General features: G+C 42.3%; 1 protein-coding gene and 1 pseudogene across 2 annotated transcripts in view; both read right to left on the bottom strand.

The window, feature by feature from the left end:
- Positions 1–21,325, bottom strand: part of PRIM2 (DNA primase subunit 2) — a 303,693-nt gene that overhangs the window by 104,974 nt on the left and 177,394 nt on the right. For both annotated transcript variants that reach the window (XM_027959198.3, XM_042236743.2), the window contains exon 8: positions 14,591–14,658. In XM_027959198.3, the coding sequence (XP_027814999.2) occupies positions 14,591–14,658 (68 nt within the window). The remainder of the gene's footprint in view (positions 1–14,590; positions 14,659–21,325) is intronic.
- On the bottom strand, positions 1,927–8,125 carry LOC105603921 (small ribosomal subunit protein eS7-like; annotated as a pseudogene).

The following is a 21,325-nucleotide window of genomic DNA, read 5'->3' on the forward strand; positions in this document are numbered from 1 at the left end:
AGGCTGATCAGAGACACCTGCCATGCCAGCTCAAGGCCAGGGAAGAAGGTGCCCTGGGTGGCCTTGGCAGCAGAGGGAGGAGCAGGAGACCACAGGCAGGAGTAACAGGAAAGTCACGGGCCTGGTGGTCTTAGTGTTTTTACCATTTGTAGTTTAACAATTTTATTTGCATTAAAAACACTCTTAAATTTTGACCTGGTTCGGAAAAGTACGTATTGTGAGTTTATTAGCATTGCTGGACCATTTAAAAGTAAGCACGTGATAAAGAGGTGACATTTAGGGATAATAAAAGAGTCTGTTTTCTCAGCAAGTAGAGGTTTAGCACATATCAGATAGACAAGTAGAAAGAGATCAGTGAAACCAAGGAAATTTCACAGTTTATAGATGAAGAGGTAGGCGGCAAAAAAGACAAGCAGAGGCAAGAGAGAAAAAAGAGCTGAAACTGAGCAGGCAGGCCGTGAAACGCAGGTCTCCGAGCAAAAACCATCAATATAAAAGGCAAATCCTATCTCCTTTTGCAATAACATAGTGCTAAATCGTGACTTCAGTGATTTTGTCTTGTCAAGGGACAATGAAGGTCTTGTCAAGTTTAAAACCTTTAAAACCCTAAACTTGTGCATAATAATACTTTCTGAAAAAACTAAATTTTGCAATTGTGTGTAACAAACCTTTAGCTTACACAGAAGAAAGTCAGTGTTTGTCCTTGATTATTTTTTCTGTTTTTTGAGGTGATGGTGCTAAGTTGTTCATCTACAATAAGAGAACTAATTGTTCGCAAAAGATACAAGAGCATCTTCCTACATGTTCAACAGGCCTACATGCAACTTAATTAAAACTCAGTCACATCTGAGAAACCTTTCCCTCCCACTTTATCTTGCTCATTAAACAGTAAAGAGGTAAGCAGAGTTAGGTTTCCAATAGAGTTAAAAGTCACAATAAACAGAAAATTGTAAAGCTAAGAAGAGTTTCAACAAATTAAAGCTGAAAGGAGAAGAGACTTTCAAATATTCATAACACATATTTATATAACCATATTTGACATGATACCATTTTCAGTCCCATTAAATCAAGGGAGGAGGGGGGCTGAGGATCACGAGACAGGAAGGCACAGTCGGTCACAGCCACAGGGAATCAGTGCTCCAAACACCACCACACAAACACCAAATTTCCACAATAAAAATGCAGTGGCGATACAAAGAGTTCTGAAACATACACAATTGCACACAACTGATTGTGAAAGGCAGACCCATGCCTGGTCTTTTTAGAAACAACAGAAAACTAAGCCCTGTTCAACAAACCACTAAGGACAATAACAAGCACTTTAGGTCTCAATAGGGAGCCAGGTTTGGGTACTGAAAATAAGAGCTGAAACAAACGGAAATAATTATACAAAAGTGGGTTGTGGGTCTCACGATAAATCAGTTGGTTAAGGAAAAAACCCTTTCCTGCTGTGGCACTGAACTCAGCAGAGACAGCCATCACACCTCTGCTCAGTGGTCTGTGGGAGCCCCCACCCCCAAGTCCCCAGACACGGGGCCCCAGGGCGCAAGCTGGCAACACAGGTGATCCCTCTCTAATCACTCCCTCAGCCCTGTGAAGAAACTTGAAGAAGGGAGCAGGAGCAGTGGAACAGCTGCGGCAGCTTAAGAATCAGCCACGATTCTTCCGCACTTTCATAATTTTCCCAAGTCCAATCGCCTAAAGCAATCAGGGAGCATAGCAGAGTAAGGGAGAGCCACGCAGCATGGTGAGGAGCTCAGGGGTCAGACCTACAAGTCCCGGCTGTTACACTTACTGCCTGTTGACTCTGCTTCCAATTTCCTTACAGGGAAACAGGGATCATCAAAGAGGTCACAAAAATATCCCCTCCATGGGCTACAGTGAGGATCAGAGGAGATGCGTTTGTTGCATGATTTTTCACTCAAGTTTTTTTTTTTTTAATTGTGAATAATATTTTATTTAGTCATATTTGTTTACAACTGAAACTGTGGCAATTCAAAATTTATATCCTTGCCCATGAGCTTCTTATAAACACCAGAAAACGTTAAACCTTGGGCTCCACACTGTTGTGCTGTGCTTTACGAGCTGCCTGCCATCTGGCTTCATGCGGATTTTCCTGCCCACAATCTCACTTGGGAAAACCAAGTCCTCCAGGATGGTGTCATGCACAGCTAGCAGTGTGCAGCTCCTGGGAAGTTTTTGCTTGTTTTTTCTATAGCTTTTTCGAGTTTGCTTAGGCAGAATTCTCATCTGAGCAATAAAGACAATGTGCTTCCCACTGAACAACTTCTCCAGCTCACATACCAGCAAGGACCTGGATTTTCTGGAGAGATTTCAGTTCAGGAACGGGAACAAAAATTATGATAGCTTTCTGACCACCACCAACTTCAGTTTCCTTGGCGGCCATGATGTTCAGCTTCTGCAGCTGGGCCCTGAGGTCCAAGTTCATCTCCAGTTCCAGGAGGGCCTGGGAGATGCCCAACTCAAACTCAGGGGGCTTCTCACCACTGGGCTTCACGATCCTGCTGGGCCTGGACACAGCCTGGGCCCTGCCAGTGTGGCCAACACCTCAGTCAGACTGTAATACTCATCATCACCCAGGCCTCTAGACATTTTGGCTGCCGCTTTTCTCTACTGTTAGCATTCACCAGGTTCTTCACCTGACTATCAGGAAGAAAGCAAACTTCTTTCCTATCTTCTTTATACTATCACATATAATATTTAATCTTGAAGTAGGATTTAGATGTCTTTGAATAACCTGATGATTTGGAAGGTTATACCTGTATCTACACTCTTAGGAAGTTTTCACAGTGCCAACTCCAACTGCAAACACTGAAGGTTTCAAAGGGACCCAGCTGTGCCAAGGTGCATGTCCAACATGGTAGCCACCAGCCAACTGTAGCAACTGGGTACTTGAAATGCAGCTTAGTCAGAATTAAGACATTCTATGAGTGTAAAGTCTGCACTGGATTTCCAAGACTTACTATGAAAAAATAATGTAAAACATTTCATTAATAAATTTTCATACCAATTACATGTTGAAGTGAGTTAAATAAGATTATTACTAAAATCAACGAGATGGAATTTAAAATTACACATGTGGCTCATGTCTGAGGTGCTCACTGCTTATCCTGAGCAGCATGGTCGCAGAGAGAGACAGTGACCAAGGCTGCCAAGATCCTCCCGTGAGGACTAGGTCCACCTGGAGAAATTCCAGCTGACCTGTCTAACTCCCGTCTGCCAAGTTAAGTCAGACTCTGCCGGTCATACTCGGAATACAAGCTGCAACTCCAGCTGACTGTTAATATACCTGTTTTCACAGCACTGTGCTTAAGAATGAAGGTTCCAAACTTGAGCCACAGTTTGCCATTTCTATGTTAGGGAAGCATCATGAATTCTGATTAGCTTGGAGGTAACTTGAATCTTGAGAAACCTGTATGCAGGTCAGGAAGCAAGTTAGAACTGGACATGGAACAACAGGCTGGTTCCAAATAGGAAAAGGAGTACATCAAGGCTGTATACTGTCACTCTGCTTATTAAACTTATATGCAGAGTACATCATGAGAAACGCTGGACTGGAGGAAGCACAAGCTGGAATCAAGATTGCCAGGAGAAACAGCAATAACCTCAGATATGCAGATGACACCACCCTTACGGCAGAAAGTGAAGAAGAACTAAAGAGCCTCTTGATGAAAGTGAAAGAGGAGAATGAAAAAGTTGGCTTAAAGCTCAACATTCAGAAAACTAAGATCATGGCATTCGGTCCCATCACTTCATGGGAAATAGATGGGGAAACAGTGGAAACAGTGTCTGACTTTATTTTTGGGGGCTCCAAAATCACTGCAGATGGTGATTGCAGCCATGAAATTAAAAGACGCTTACTCCTTGGAAGGAAAGTTATGACCAACCTAGACAGCATATTCAAAAGCAGAGACATTACTTTGCCAACAAAGGTCCATCTAGTCAAGACTATGGTTTTTCCCGTGGTCATGTATGGATGTGAGAGTTGGACTGTGAAGAAGGCTAAGCGCCGAAGAATTGATGCTTTTGAACTGTGGTGCTGGAGAAGACTCTTGAGAGTCCCTTGGACTGCAAGGAGATCCGACCAGTCATTCCTAAAGGAAATCAGTCCTGAATATTCATTGGAAGGACTGATGCTGAAGCTGAAACTCCAATATTTTGGCCACCTGATGCGAACAGCTGACTCATTTGAAAAGAGCCTGATGCTGGGAAAGACTGAGGGCAGGAGGAGAAGGGGATGGCAGAGGATGAGATGGTTGGATGGCATCACTAACTCAATGGACATGGGTTTGGGAGGACTCTGAGAGTTGGTAATGGACAAGGAGGCCTGGCGTGCTGCAGTTCATGGGGTCGTAAAGAGTCAACCATGAATGAGCAACTGAACTGAGTGAACCTGAATCTTCGGGGGTCGAGGGCAACACAGCTCTGTCTGGGAGTCTTTGGGCTTCATGGTCCACCGCAACACTGCTGAGTCCTGCCACAGGCCACAGGTGCAAGGCCTTGTACTAAGGTCCACAGAAACAGAGCCCAGAACCAAGGTCACTCTGAAGCTGTGATCATTTGTTACCATTGCCAAAAGCCCCTGATCACCACTAACAAGCTTTCTGATTCCAAATTAGGCAAAGATGCCCACTCCAGTAAACACTCTATAGCACCCCAACCAATCAACTAATGCCAACCTTCCAGCAGGAATTTTCTTTGTCTTGTGGCTATAAAAATTGGCTACCAACTCACAAAAACTGTCAACCCTCCCTGGCCTGTCAGGAGTCGTGCGCTCGAAGTGCCCACTTTATCTCTGCTCTTTGTTCTTAATAAACTCTTTCCTGCAGTTCTCTGTGTCTGGAAATTCTTTTCTAACCTGCACTCAGACTGCCTCAACAGACACTTAATCACAACTCTCCATTCTCCTCTCATCTGTAAGAAGCTATGCTGGGGTAGGTATGAGTAGTCCCAGTGACTACAGGACTGGGGCCCAGGCTGGACAGAACCCACCTTCCAACCTCAAAAAGTATCTCCATGCCCTCACTCCTCACCGACCTACAAACTCTGAGGTTCATAGAACAGTGACACGTAAAACACATTTACTTTCTGTGTCAACTATTTACCAGTAGTCTTGAAAGAGGTTGACACTGTTTATTCCTTTGTATCTGGCAGCTATCAGTTCAATTCAGTTCAGTTCAGTTCAGTCGCTCAGTCATGTCCGACTCTTTGCGGCTATAGGTTATCATAATTTAAAAACTGATATCAAATAAAAAAGCAGTGAAGAAAGCACTGCAAGTAATCAAAACTGACCTCTGCATTAAGGAAACATATTTCTGTTTAAATTAAAAAGTAAGCTGATTTTGTAATTTCCTATATCATTCTATAAAAGTATACCAAGTTCCAATACAACCTTTCCAAGAAACTCAGATGCAACCACAGTACAAATGGAAAAACAATTTTGAAAGAGCAAACAAAGGTTTTATATGTCACCCATATATCCACTTTTGCAATCACAATTCTATCTACTTTGGACATTAAAAAAATACTCTGACTGTGTAAACTAGGCTATTCAGACATTCAGAAAGCACAGTCCTGTCAGGCTCGATTTCAGCAGTGTGCAGGAAATCAGGGAAACACAGTTACAATGTATCATTTCCTGCTGTGAGGGTATCAGAAAAATTCACTCAACAGCTGTCACCACTGAAATTGAATGAGTTTCTTTCTACATCTAAATCCCTTGAAAATGGTATCCAACTTATGTTAGCCCAGGTGATTTTGCCTGAAGTTACTCCAATGAGAACAAAATCAATAAAATTCTATTATAAATTGAATGTAAATTATTTTTCCATAAGCACGAAGTTTACTCCATTTTGCGTAAAAAAAAAAATTCCAAAAAAGTACCGGCAGACAATATGAAGGATAATGATGCATATTTCCTTACGACTAAGAGACAAAAGGCAGATAAACCCAATAAAAACCCAGGCGGACATGGGTTTCCACATCAAGCGAGGACTACAAACAGCACAATCACTACTCTTCCTTGTTTCAGGCTGGCCTCATCTTTTCCCATGTGTTCCATGTTTTCCTATTTATTCCAATTTCTAAGCTGCAACAGTCCAATGAACTGTAAGAGCGCTGAGATGCATTTCATTTTTCTATCAAAAATATCTGTACCTCACATTGTCAAAAGTCATGGAACTGCACCCTTAAAAGGAGTACATTTCATTGTATGTAAATTATACTTCAATAAAATTTATTTAAAACAAAATATACACATACCATCCCTAAGATAGTAGCTCTACAACACTACATAGGTGTCTTCACCATATACACTTAGGGCCCCCCGAAAAGATCTCTACTTTCATGACTACATTTCTTTATATTTCTTTACATTCTCAGCATATTCTGCAAGTACCTGACTCCCTAAGCAGAGGCTGTTTCGACTGGACTCTGACCCAGGACGGTCAAATGATTACAATAAAGAAAAGGTTGCCGGAGAGACTGGTTATGAAAAGCTGAGGATGGGTGGGCGTGAAATAAAGCTCTAATACCCAGAAGAACTAAGACACTGAACTGACGGCCACTGTCTCATCTCCCCACAATTCACAGAGGACAGGGCGCTTCTGAGATGGGCTATCACAGGCTGAGGTATGCTGCAGTGTCCCCTCACAGCTGTTCCCTAATAACAGAAAGCCAGGAGCACGAGATTGGGGTTTAGACAGTCACTGTCTCATCTCCCCAACAATTCACAGAGGACGGGGTGCTTCTGAGATGGGCTATCACCAGCTGAGGCATGCTACAGTGTCCCCTCACAGCTGTTCCCTAATAACAGAAAGCCAGGAGCACGAGATTGGGGTTTAGTGGGGTTTTGGAGGGAGAGGAGATGAAGGGGACAGCTAGGGAGTATGATTATGACAAGTCACATCTAGAGACTCTGTCACACACTTCCTGCACACTCCTTTGCTCTTGCACAGCATTATCAATGGCTCATCATGTTAAGGCTTTCATCCCATAGATCAAAACAGCAAGGTTCATAACAGGTTTGGTTTTATTCTGTTTTTAAATACAGTCTTCAACAATTGTATATGTCACTGGAGGAAAAAAAATGAGGGTCTTTCTAAAATCACACAGTCAAAAATAAAGAGAGGACTCTCCCCAGTTAGCTACTGACTCCGAGAAAGAGTCCCAAGTCCCAAAACAAAAGGCAAAACCAGTACTGAATTTCTATGAAGTATAAACAGTATTTCATTATTTAGTGTTTCCAAGAGCTTTCCCATGTAATTGACAAAATTCACCAACCTTTTGTCTAAACTACCATCTCATTCAGTCTCAACATTTAGTAACTTAAAACACCTAGTGAGAGGTAAATTTCAAAACCTGAAGGGTCTTCTCCCAGCACGGGCTCATCCAGGAGTTTCCCTGAGGTGCAGCCATGTTGCGCTAACAGGGAGAGAGAAAAACAGAGGAGGACAGAGACGCCTTGCTCTCATGGAGCATACACCCCAGACAAACACCAAAATCAAATGAACACGTAAAAATGACCATTTTGGCCAGCAACACTGCTGCGCAGCAAACAGAGCTGAGAGCGTCACAGAGGCCCAGGAATGTGGGCTGGTGACCAGGAGGGGCCCTCATGAGGCTGAGGACACGGTGCACCCTATGACATAGGTCCCCAGGGGCCTCCTGTGGGCAGTGTGTCTGCTGCCCACCGAGCACCACAGCAGCTCAACTACAAACGGGCTTCTTATTCCCTTTGAGTTATCTTTTCAGAGCTGCTTTCTACACAGTAGCTACAAACAGCTGAGAGGGCACCATTCACCTTTGGTGAGTCTGGGCCGTCTGGCTTACTTCAGCCCAATCTATCAAATTTAGTTTCGTTTTTGCTGTGAATTGTGTCTGGTTGCCAGGACACAAACATGGAGACTTGCAAAATTTCCACAGGTCACATGTGGCACCAGCAGCTCACCGCCTGGGCAGTCTGAACACCCCCTGACCGCACGCCTCCAGCAAGGCCGGCACAGGGGCGGCTCCGGGTGATGGGCCCACCTACCCCGAGGGCCGGGCTGCCGCGGCTCAGCGCCCCACACCCCCAGAGGGGCCTGAACCACAGGACCACGGGCATGGCCATCACAGGCTAAGAAATCCATAACCATTCATCTAAAAACCGTTATTATACTTTTTAAAATACATGATTATTATCTAAACACATTTCAAGAATGACAGAGAAACGTGCTGTCCAATCCAATAAGCGTCAGTTACGACCGACAATTTAAATTTAAATGAATTAAAATAAAAACACAGGAGCGATACTTCAAGCACTCAACAGCCTAAGCAGCTGCTGGCTACTGGGTTGAGCAGTGCAGGTGCAGAACACTTCCATCATCACAGAAAGTTCCACTGCAAAGCTCTTTAGCTGCTAATATTTCACAGTAACTACCACGTTTTCTCAGGCTTTTAAGGAAAACTGTTTCCCATAGTATCATCACTATTTTGTACTTTGTTAGGGCTTTATGCCTAACACAGTGAAAAACAATTTGTTACTCAACTACAGGACAATCAATATTTTAAAGAAACTCAAAGAGTAAAGAATGGGAAATTTAATAACTACAGGCAATGAAACTACTTGAAAAACATAAATCATCATAAACTTTGCTTTCCAGGAAGATTGGCAGCATCCACAAAGCATAAATGCCTAAGAAACCCTGGCCTCGCAATGAATGGGCACTTGGCCCTCCAGCTGGGAACAAGCTGCATGGACACAGCACTGTAGGGGCCGTGGGCCCAGAGTCAGGGGCTGCTCCTATGCTAACAGCCACCATAATTTACTGCCAATTACTTTAGTCAAGATTCTCTTTTCTGACCAACAATCAGTTCTGTAAGATCAAAAGTGAATACGTATCCCGAGAACCTAACATCATATCTGGCACCAAGCAGTCCCCGTAATGTGTATTAAATCAACGATAAAACTAACTCTTCAGATGCTAAAAGATTTGTGACCCTGCACCTACTCCCAAGTCACAGCCAATACATACAATCTCACTACAAAGTCCACCATTTACAAAGGTATCTATTTGCCTTGGCTGGATGGCCAGTCGAACAGCAAGGAAAGATTTTCCTATCTTCTTTATCACTGAAAAGAAAAGCAGTACTTTATATTCTTATAAAAATCACTGTTAACCATTTTTTCAACTTTTCAACATGTTAAGCTAACAAAGTGACCTAACAATAAAACCCCAGGGTAATTCAGTATTGTACATAAATGAAGTGGTTTACTTGTAAAACTGATGAAAGTGAATGATATTAAAAGCTGTCTTCAATCCAAGGGAAAACTCTCACTGTAAAAGGCAGGTCAATGGCTTCCAAAGATGTTCACCCATGAACACGATAGGTTACATAGCAAAGAGGCCACTGAAGATGTAATTAAGATGAGGGACTTTGAGGTGGGGTGATTTTCCTGGGTCTCCATGTGGACTATCCAACCACATGAGCCTATAAAGCAGCAAGCTTCCTCAGGGAGGGGGCAGATATGCAGCCAAGTAAGTCACCCTTGACAAACGAGGACTGGTGCACCGCTGCTGGCTGAGGCAGGGGACCACATGAGGACCACAGAGAGGCCACGGGGGCAAGGGCGGCAGAGGCAGGAATGTGGCCCTGGCGACAGCTTGCAAGCGGGGGAGGACCTCAGGCCCACCTCCACAAAGAACCAAACCCGGCCAACAACAGCAGGTAAGCGCAGCAGCAGATTCTGCCCCCAAGCCTCCAACAGGAACCACAGCCCTGCTGACACCTCAATTTTAGCCTGGGGAGGCCCCAGTCACACTTCTGACCTGTATGAAAAAAGTAAGTGCTGTTTCGATCCATTCAATTTCTGATAATTTGTTAGGGCTACAATAAAATGTTCTAATCCAGACGCACTATAAGGTTTAAAATTCATTATTCTGAATTCTGTCTTTGTCAAGTGACTGCTTCCCTTGTTAGGCACATGGCCACTCTCTCTCCTCTCCTGCCCCAGGAAGGCGCCTCGCTCCCTGCCCTGCTCGCTGCTGGGCGACGCCTCCTCCTCACGAGTTAGCGCAGCGCCCCTTCTTTGCCAAGCCCTCACCTGGCCACAGACGCCGCTCAGAGTCTGCAGTTTTTCTTCACAGGTTTAGTCAACAAAGAAAGCCTAAATATCCAATGAAACGGGAATGGTGATGTAAAGATAGATATATACATCCTCAACTAAATATTACAAATCACTTAAAATTAGAGCCATGAAAAGTAATCTTCTCCTCTATCATAATAGGTATGATATATTAAGTGAAAATGAATGTTTTTAAAGATTAACCATTTAAATTATTATCACATAAAAATATACACAGAGATCACAACAATTACAAGAAAAACCTAGCAGCAGTTATATTAGTGAGGCGGAATTCGTTTCTATTTTTCCAAATTTTATTGGGTTGGCCAAAAATTTCCTTCAGTTTAAGTAAAAATAAAACACATTTTTCATTTTCACCAAGAACTTGATTGAAAAACTTATTCACCATTTTGTTCTACTACCTTCTGCCACAGGCACTTACATATTACATTCATAAACCTCTTAAATGAAATTAAACACACTTAAATGAAATCAAAATGTAAATTTCTTGAGAACAGAAATTGTGTCATTTTTTTCCTATTCCAAGCACAATATAGGCACTCAGTTCCTGATGGATGCCACTAATGAAGAGCTTGCATTTCCATAAGAAATTGAAGCAAAATGCTTTCCTGTGGTTAATTTAACTTTTAACTATAGAAGTAAGTTCAACTAAGAAAATCTGGGCACAATGCCTCTACATTCTCAGAATTATGTATATTGTTTAGCAATATCCCAAATTACTAGGTTGGCAAAATGTTATAATAATTCTCTTTCAACGTCTAAATCCTGTAAAATGACTTGACAATTTCCCTATAGCTACTTTCATTTTTACAGGTATTGGTGTCATCCACCATATTAGTTTTATTGACAAATTTAACTAAAATGCTACTCATCATTCCTCTTTGATCATTAAAGGCACAAACAAAATTAGACCTAATAATGATTTTGATTTCAACCTCCTAATGTTCTTCCCCTCTAGGTTATATTTAAACTATACAGTTCATACAAATGAATGATGATTATTTTTTCTAACAAGATTATCATTATCATCTTTCAAACTAAACAGTACTCTTTCCTATTTTGACCTAAGCAAAAATAAGGTAAGAGAAAAACATTATATTTAAACAGCCTAAAGAGACAATTCAGTATGCTTGAAAGACTTTCGCAAGGTTACTTTGTATAATAGGAAGCAACAAACTATGCACATCAGCTACATACAGATGACTCTGACATGGCAATAAAACAAAAACCCATTTGATTTAATAATAGTAAAAACAGCAACATCGGTTGGTGCATATTACACGTAGCATCCAGCCCTGGTTGCCTAGCAACCAGCCATGAGTGAATTCCAGAGAATGAAAGCCCTAACTGAATGCACAGTTTGTGCATGTTTCAAGGACTCAAGAAGTGTCAGTAGTTAATCAATTCTTGTTGATAATGACCACACTGGGGTAGAGGAAGAGGAATCCATCATTATTGCACAGGACTGAGCACTGACTGGAGGTAAGATACAATCTTTTAGGTCTATGTCTTCTGAATTAGTGGTTTTACAGAAGAAAGAAGGTAATAATATGATTTATAAATTATATAAATTATAAGAACTTTATGCAGGAAAAAAGCAACAAAATAGGACTTCTTTGGTGGCTCAGTGGGTAAGAATCCACCTACCAATGCAGGGACATGGGTTCCTTCGCTGGTTCGGGAAGACCCTACCTGCCACGGGGCTACTAAGCCCTTCCACAAGCACTGAGCCCGCACTCGGGAGCCTGAGAGCTGCAACTTCCGAAGCCCACGCACCCCTGAGCCTGTGCACAGCTATGAGAAGCCACAGTAACGAGAAGCCCCCACGCTGCAACAAAGAGCAGACCCTACTCACCTCGACTAAGACAAAGCCCACACAAAGCAACGTAGAATAGTGCAGTTATAAATGAATGAAAAAATTATTTTTAAAAATATCACTGGCATAATAGATATTCATTCATTCAGAACAAAACACATAAGGAAGACCCGTCATGAAAGGCACTTTGCAGCTCTCACACGTTACTGGAGAAATCAGATGAAGAAGCAAGCGGTGACGACAGCACAAGCCCTGGGACCCAGGAGCCAGCCACTGGTTATGACAGGAACGCACATAAAACACGAATGGACACCCGGCAGGAGCCAGGTGAGAACCAGGTGGCCAGGAAGAGCCCATCAGAGGACGCAAACACAGACAAGTGGTCTTTAGTCGGGTCACAGAAGCAGAGGACGGGGGAAGAGCAGTCCCTGTAGGAGGTGAGCACAGGCCTGGAACTCGGGAGGAGCCCCGGGGCCCCACTGGCAGAAGAAGTCGGGGTGTCAGCACTGAGACAAAGTCCAGTCAGGCCGGTTCCTTCCAGAAGGACCTCGTGCGCCAGGCTGAGGTGTTCTCACCTCATCCCATGGGAAACTGGGGAGACAAAATCCTTTTAAACTGAGAAGTAACAGAATCCCTGCAGTGACGACGTGAAATGATACAGAGAGGGCAAAGCCAGCACCAGAGGGAGACACTGGAGTTGGGCTGGGATGGGAGGAGGATACCTCCAGGACACAGAACTCTCGGGAAGGTTAACAACTGTGCAGGATTCAGGCTGCTCCCAGTCCCTCAAGAGGTTTTCGACTGGACCCCACCCTCCCCACTACAGAGACGGCGGGAGAGGAGGAAAAGAGGGACCAACCGGGGAGGCAGGGGGTAGGATGAGCAATACTGAAAAATACTGGAAATAAACTCCAGGCCGATTTCTGACCAAGCAGTGGCACTCTAGGTTTCAGAAGAATAAAAAGAAACCATAATGGAAAACACTAAAGGTGCTTAGCTACATAAAACTTAAAAATTTATGTATGCTAGATAATGCAACATAATAAAAAAATTTCAGAAAAAATCTTTGTAACAAAAACAATGAAGAGTTACTACCCTTTATATCTAAAGTCTGTGCTCATTTGCTCAGTCCTGTCTGACTTTTTGTGATCCTATGTACTGTAGTCCGCCAGGCTTCTCTGTCCATGGGGATTCTCCAGGCAAGAATACTGGAGTAGGTTGCCATTTCCTCCTCCAGGGGATCTTCCCAACCCAGGGATCAAACCCATCCATGTCTCTTGTGTTTCCTGCATTACAGAGGGATTCTTTACCCGCTGAGCTACCAGGAAAGCTGGTATTTATATCTAAAGTACATAAGATCAAATAAAACCAAGAAATGCTATCAATAAATAGGCAAAGATACAGAGAATTAAAACTACCTTAAATAAAATGGATAATTAAAATGTTTTAAAATCACTCTTAATATAGTCAATGCAAAATACATAATAGCAACTGTATCTCTATGGTAACCTATTAAATTAGCAGCTGTTCATTGTCCCATCTGTTCAGGGTACAGCAACATGGAGGATCTTGTACAATATGAGAGCATAAGTAGAAGAAGGTTTTTTAAAAATAAATATACTTAAATATTTAAAATGATTCATATGCTTTGACAAATTCTACTTTTGAAAACCTATGCTAAGGAAATGATCAAAAATACAGATAAAAGTTTACATACAGCATTTTTCGTACTAGTGAAAAGAATGAAAAGTGGTCTAAATACTCCACAATGAATGATAAATACACTACAGGATAACCATACAAGCTAAGCTAAGCTAAGTCACTTTAGTCGTGTCTGACTCTGTGCAACCCCATAGACAGTAGCCCACCAGGCTCCCCCATCCCTGGGATTCTCCAAGCAAGAACACTGGAGTTGGTTGCCATTTCCTTCTCCAATGCATGAAAGTGAAAAGTGAAAGGAAAGTTGCTCAGTCGTGTCCGACTCTTCAAGACCCCATGGACTGCAGCCTACCAGGCTCCTCCGCCCATGGGATTTCCCAGGCAGGAGTACTGGAGTGGGGTGGCACTGCCTTCTCCAAACCATACAAGAAAATAAAATTAAGCTTTTGGAGAGATTTTAGTAATAGAAAAAATGAAAAAAATAGCTAATTATATAAAAGTATAGTGATGACACGCTTTTCTTCCTCCTTTTCTGTATTTTCTAAGTTTGCTTTTTAAATAATGAGGATAATTTTTTTTTCAATTTAGAAAACAAAACTTATCTGAACTACTCCCAATAAAATATATGCAGGTTCCTCAAGTCTGCCTTAGTCTCACAGTTAAGAAACTGGCTCATTCCCTTTGAAATCTTTCTCAAGTCAGTCATCGCTACTCATTTTAACTTAACAACCAGTTCTACACACTTTTATTCAATTAAAAGAACTTTCTATAGTACCCGGAAGTCAAGGGTAACAAGCACATGGCACTAAGAACTTAAATCACAGAATTAAAGGGGGAAAGAAAGAAGAGGAAAAAGGAAACCTTTGTAAAGTTTCTAGCCCTGCAAGGCGCTTCACCCACAGCGGTGCTTTACCCACCGTGCTGGAGGTGCGCTTACAAGCTCGACAGGGTGGCCTTTGTGTTGTTACCTGAGGTGGTTGAGCAGAGGCTGGAGTCTCTCGTCGGACTGCACGGCAGGCAAGGACCTGGCTGTTAACTGAAAGCAGAGAAGTGGGTGAATAACCACACCAAAGGCCTCAGACTGAACTAATTTGAATAATAAATGCAAAATGGGGACAAGAGAATGGAAGGAGAGGGTGTTCCTAAAATTTAAGGACACTGTTCCAATTTTTAAATCAAAGAATTCTAAAGAAACCTGATCCATTTTTTCATTAAAGCTAACCATATGACCTGAGCTTTACAGAGTCAATCTTACATATGTCCCTGAGTCTGAAAGGAAACAAAAAGGGGGCAAAACAGAGAGTAAGGGGGAAGTACCCACCTGAGTTCACGAAAAAGCCTCTGGTCACAAAAATATTATCTTTAAAAATAAAAATGGAAAAACTTCTAAATTTATAGCAACCAATCATGTAGCACTGACTCCTAGGATGATGAAGAAATTAGGGAGAGAGACTTTCATTTATAGCTCAGTCACTGTGAAACTGGTTACATGCAGAAGTGTATGCACACACACACACACACACACACACAAACATTCATTCCTTCATTTTGACAACCATGTTACTATAAGAAACCAAAAATATCTTATAAACATATGAAGGCAATTCACACATCTCACACTCTAGCAACGTAATGCTCAAAATTCTCCAAGCCAGGCTTCAATAATACACGAACCGTGAACTTCCAGATGTTCAAGCTGGATTTTAAAATGGCAGAGGACCCAGAGACCAAATTGCCAACATCTGCTGGATCATCGAAAAAGCAAGAGAATTCCAGAAAAACATCTATTTCTGCTTTATTGACTATGCCAAAGCCTTTGACTGTGTGGATCACAGCAAACTGTGGGAAATACTTCAAGAGATATGAATACCAGACCACCTGACCTGTCTCCTAAGAAATCTGTACGCAGGTCAGGAAGCAACAGTTAGAACTGGACATGGAACAACAGGCTCGTTCCAAATCGGGAAAGGAGTATGTCAAGGCTGTATATTGTCATCCTGCTTATTTAACTTATATGCAGAGTACATCATGAGAAACGCTGGGCTGGATGAAGCACAAGTTGGAACCAAGATTATCAGGAGAAATATCAATAACCTCAGATATGCAGATGACACCACCCTTATGGCAGAAAGTGAAGAAGAACTAAAGAGCTTCTTGTTGAAAGTGAAAGAGGAGAGTGAAAAGGATGGCTTAAAACTCAACATTCAGAAAACGAAGATCATGGCATCTGGTCCCATCACTTCATGGCAAATAGATGGGGAAATAATGGAAACAATGGGAGACTTTATTTTGGGGGGGCTCCAAAATCATTGTAGATGGTGATTGCAGTCATGAAATTAAAAGGAAGAACAGTTGGAAGAACAGTTATGACCAACCTAGACAGCTTATTAAAGATATTACTTTGCCAACAAATGTCCATCTAGTCAAATTATGGTTTTTCCAATAGTCATGTATGGATATGAGAGTTGGACTATAAAGAAAGCTGAGAGCCAAAGAACTGATGCTTTTGAACTGTGGTGTTGGAGAAGGCTCTTGAGAGTCCCTTTGGCTGCAAGGAGATCAAACCAGTCCATCCTAAAGGAAATCAGTCCTGAATATTCATTGAAGGACTGATGCTGAAGCTGAAACTCCAATACTTTGGCCACCTGATGTGAAGAACTAACTCATTGGAAAAGACCCTGATACTGGGAACAATAGAAGGCAGAAGGAGAAAGGGACGACAGAGGAGGAGATGGCTGGATCGCATCACCGACTCGATGGACATGAGCTTAAGTTAACTCCAGGAGTTGGTGATGGACACCCAAGCCTGGCATGCCACAGTTCATGGGGTCGAAATGAGTTGGACACGACTGAGTGACTGAACTGAACTGATCTGAAGGCAATTCAAAGTATTCAACACTGAAATATGACCCCCAACTGATCTATAAACAATATGTAAGGGCCAAAACCTTATTCCTAAATATTGTGTGTCAGGTTGAAAGTGTATCATGGAAATGTGAGCCTCTGATAATATTTTAGTGCAATAATATTAACATTATATGTCCCTGTACCTATATTTCTCTCTTTTCTTGAGGAAGTCCTCTTATTCTATAAGAATTTGAACTAAAGAAATTTAAAACATTCATTCAAAGTAATAAGATACTTAAGTCACCTACATAAAATACCATAAGTAAAAGATTTCTTTTGGATTCAACTGTATCAAATATACAGCTCTTGTATTCTACTAATAAATCATTTGATAATTCACAAAAGAGAACCTTCTTAAGACAAAAAAAGAAACTAAAGGATATCCTCTGGTTTTATACAGGGTATCAGTTCAGTTCAGTTGCTCAGTCCTGTCTGACTCTTTGTGACCCCATGGACTGCAGCACCCCAGGCTTCTGTTGTGTCCATCACCAACTCCCGGAGTTTACCCAAACCCATGTCCATAGAATCAGTGATGCCATCCAACCATCTCATCCTCTGCTGTCCCTTTCTCCTCCCCTCTTCAATCCTTCCCAGCATCAGGGTCTTTTCAAATGAATCAGCTCTTTGCATCAGGTGGCCATAGTACTGGAGTTTCAGCTTCAGCATATATATAGGGTAACCTGTCTCTTTAATCATTTTATTAATTTAAAGTAATTCATCAATTAATTTAATCCATCAAACCTAATTTTCAACATTTTATAAATAAAACTATTGCTTTAAAAAATCTAATAAATACTATATTATTTATAGTAAACTCAGGTGAAAAAATGTTGACTAAAATGCAAAATATGGAGTTATTTTTATATATTGTGTCTAATAATAATGAAAAATCCTAATTTTGTAAGTCAAAATATATGAACAGTTAATAAAGTGAGACAGTCTGCTACAATTTCAGTGCAACCAAAAGACTCTTAGTATCCCAAAGAAATGTTAAGTCTACTAGTTCATGACAATAAAATTTTATTAAGGTTTTATAAACAAAACACTTTACTACACCCTATATCTGCTAATGTCAAATCTCTTTACAAAATGTCATTTTCATTGTTCAAGAGGTTTCATGGTTCAGAACTAAAGCTATGCTCTAAAATGGCTAAAATAATTTATTTAGTATTTCAAAATCAATTTTCTGAAAACAGATGAAGCAGACAGTCTAGGCTTTTTCAGTTGCTCCTGTCAATCCATGTAGCATGATTCCTAATCAACCCATGTTTCCTAAATGAAAGCAAGCAGACAGAAACACCAGCAAAATATTTATAAACAGCTCTTCAATCCGTGTAGGAAATATTTCTAAATCATACTCCCATCTCCACCTGAGCCTCAGTTTCCTTTGTTCTGGACTATGGAGACAGCATCTCCACTCACCATGTTTCTGCCTCCAATTCCTTCCTTCTACACCAAGACCAGAGTGAAATTTTCAAAATGAAAGTTACCCACTTCCTGAGTTAAAATCAGTTAAAATTCCCACAGGCTAACATCATGATACCTACTCTCTCATCAGATAGCTTCCTAGAAACCTCCACTTGTGCTGAACTGTCAAGATAAAGCGGACGACTGCTCAGTGTCTCCCCCAGATGTAGCAGGGCAGAGCAGGCAGAGACGGGCCCCAGCTCCAGTTTCCAAAACGCAGCCTCAACAATCCGGTCCTCTGTCCACCTCTTCCCAACCCCAAAAACCTATCTCCAAGTTTGAATCACTTACAATAATAATTTCTAAAACAAGGATCAATGTTCTGGGTAAAATCATCTCAAGGAAGATTTCTGAGTTTTCCAAAGGTTCTGCTTTCAACCTGTGAAACAATTAGCATTTGCAAAAAGAGCACACATCTCAGATTAGGGTTTTGTCAATGAAACTGAAACCACAGTGAATGGGAATAATGTCAGAGATAAGAATAAAATTCCTGCCTTCAAGAATAAACTTAGTCTTGTCTTCAAAATGATTTTAGTACTAAAAATACATCTCACAAAATTGGTTCAAGCAGAGTAGAAAGACGTGAGCTCATCTCCTGCAAGAACACCAAAATCTCAACTAGCTGTTCAACAACCATCAGCAGAAGGACACTGGAACCCACCAAAAAAAAAAAAGACACGCCGTTTCCAAGGACAAAGGAGAAGCCACAATAAGATGGGGGTGTAACCACAGTAAAAGCAAATCTCACACCTGCCAGGTGGGCAGCCACACTGGAGATCTATAATTGCTGTGAAGACTCTAGGCCCCACATCAGGCTTCCCAGCCCAGGGACGTGGCAAAAGACTGGGAATCCCCAGTGAGCCTGACTGTGAAGGCCAATGCGATTTGATTACAGGACTTCCACAGGACTGGGCGAAACAGAGACTCCACTCTGCAGGGCACAAACAGACCCTGTGTGCACCAGGACCCAGGAGAAAGGAGCAGTGGCCCTACAGGAGCCTGAGCCAGACCTTCCTGTAAGTGTCTGAGGGCCTCCTGCAGAGGATGGGTTGTCAGTGGCCTGCCACAGGGACAGGCACCAGCAGCAGCAGTCCTGGGAGGCACGTGTCGGCCACACATTGGGGCAAATCCCCTTGGAGGTCGACATCAGCCCCACCACAGTGCTTGCCGGCTGGCACCGGTGGTAAAAACCCACCTGCCAATGCAGGAGAGGTAAGAGACACAGGTTCGATCCCTGGGTTGGGAAGATTCCCTGGAAGAGGGCATGGCAATCCACTCCAGTATTCTCGCCTGGAGAAACACATGGACAGAGGAGCCTGACAGGCTGCAGTCATAAAGTCACAGAGTCAGACGTGGCTGAAGCAACTTAAAGTGAAAGTGAAGTCGCTCAGGCATGTCTGACTCTTTGAGACCCCATGGACTGTAGCCTACCAGGTTCCTCCATCCATGGGATTTTCCAGGCATGAGTACCAGAGTGGGCTGCCATTTCCTTCTCCAGGAGATCTTCCCAATCCAGGGATTGAACCTGGGCCTCCCACATTGCAGGCAGACACTTTACCCTCTGAGCCACCAGGGAAGCCCCTTAACACCCACCAGGAAGCAACTTAACACCCACACAAAGCCTACAGACTCCATGACTGAGTCACCTCAGGCCAAACAACTAACAGGGAAGGAGCACAGCCCCATCCATCAGCAGACAACTGGATTCTTTACTGAGCATGGCCCTGCCCACCCGGGCAAGTTCCAGTTTTCCCCACAGCCAGTCCTTCCTTCCCATCAGGAAGCTTGCACTAGCCTCTTACACTCATCCACCAGAGGGCAGACAGAAGCAGCAAGAACTATAATCCCACAGCCTTGAAAACCACACTCACAGAAAACTAACCAAAATGAAAAGAAATGGGACTATGTCCCAGATGAAGGGTCAAGATAAATTCCCAGAAAAAGAACTAAATGAACTGGAGACAGGCAACCTTCCAGAAAAAGAATTCAGAGTAACAACAGTGAAGATGACCCAGGATCTCAGAAAAAGAATGAAGGCAAGGATTGAGAAGATGCAAGAAAAGTCTACCAAAGACCTAGAAACAAACAGAGATGAACAACACACCAGAAGGAATCAATAGCAGAATAACTGAGGCAGAAGAACAGATAAGTGACCTAGAAGACAGAACGGTAGAAATCACTGCTGCAAAATATAATGCGGAAAAAAAAGTATGAAATAAATGAGGACAGCCTGAGACACCTCTGGGACATTAAACACACCAATATTCACATTATAGGAGAAGAGGAGAAAGGAGAAGAAAGAAAAAAAGGACCTGAGAAAACATTTGAAGACTATAGCTGACAACTTCCCTAACACAGGAAAAGGAAATAGTCAAGCAAGTCCAGGAAGCACAGAGAGTTCCAGGCAGGAAAAACGTAAGGAGGAACACACCAAGACACATAGTAATCAAACTGACAAAAATTAAAGACAAAGATAAAATATTAAAAGCAATAAGGGAAAAAAGACAAGATACAAGAGAAATCCCATGAGATTATCAGCTGACTTCTCAACAGAAGCTCTACAAGCACAAAAGGAATGGCACGATGTATTTTACGTGATGAAAGGGAAGAACCTACAACCTAGAACACTCTACCCAGCAAAACTCTCAATCAGATTTAATGGAGAAATCAAAAGTCTTACAGACAAGCAAGAGTTAAGAGAATTCAGTACCACCCACTCCAGCACTCTTGCCTGGAAAATCCCATGGATGGAGGGGCCTGGTGGGCTGCAGTCCATGGAGTCGCTAGGAGTCGGACACGACTGAGCAACTTCACCTTCACTTTTCACTTTCACGCACTGGAGAAGGAAATGGCAACCCACTCCAGTGTTCTTGCCTGGAGAATCCCAAGGACGGGGGAGCCTGGTGGGCTGCTGTCTATGGGGTCGCACAGAGTCGGACACGACTGAAGCGACTTAGCAGCAGCAGCAAACCAGTTTTACAATAAATGCTAAAGAAACTACTCTAAGCAGAAAACACAAGAGAAGGAAAAGACCTACAAACAATAAAGCCAAAGCAATTAAGAAAATGGCAACAGCATCATCCATATCAATAATTACCTTTAAATGTAAACAGATTAAATGCACCAGCCAAAAGACATAGACCGGCTGGATAGATACAAAAACCAGATATGATGTCTGTAAGAGACCCACCTCAGATCTAAGGATACTTACAGACTGAAAGTATGGGGCTAGGAGAAGGTATTCCACACAAACAGAATTCATTAGAAAGCTAGAGTAACAATACTCATATCAGACAAAACAGACTTTAAAACAAAGACTATTATAAGAG

The sequence above is a fragment of the Ovis aries genome, chromosome 20, assembly GCF_016772045.2.
Source record: "Ovis aries strain OAR_USU_Benz2616 breed Rambouillet chromosome 20, ARS-UI_Ramb_v3.0, whole genome shotgun sequence".
NCBI classification, from domain to species: Eukaryota; Metazoa; Chordata; class Mammalia; order Artiodactyla; family Bovidae; genus Ovis; species Ovis aries.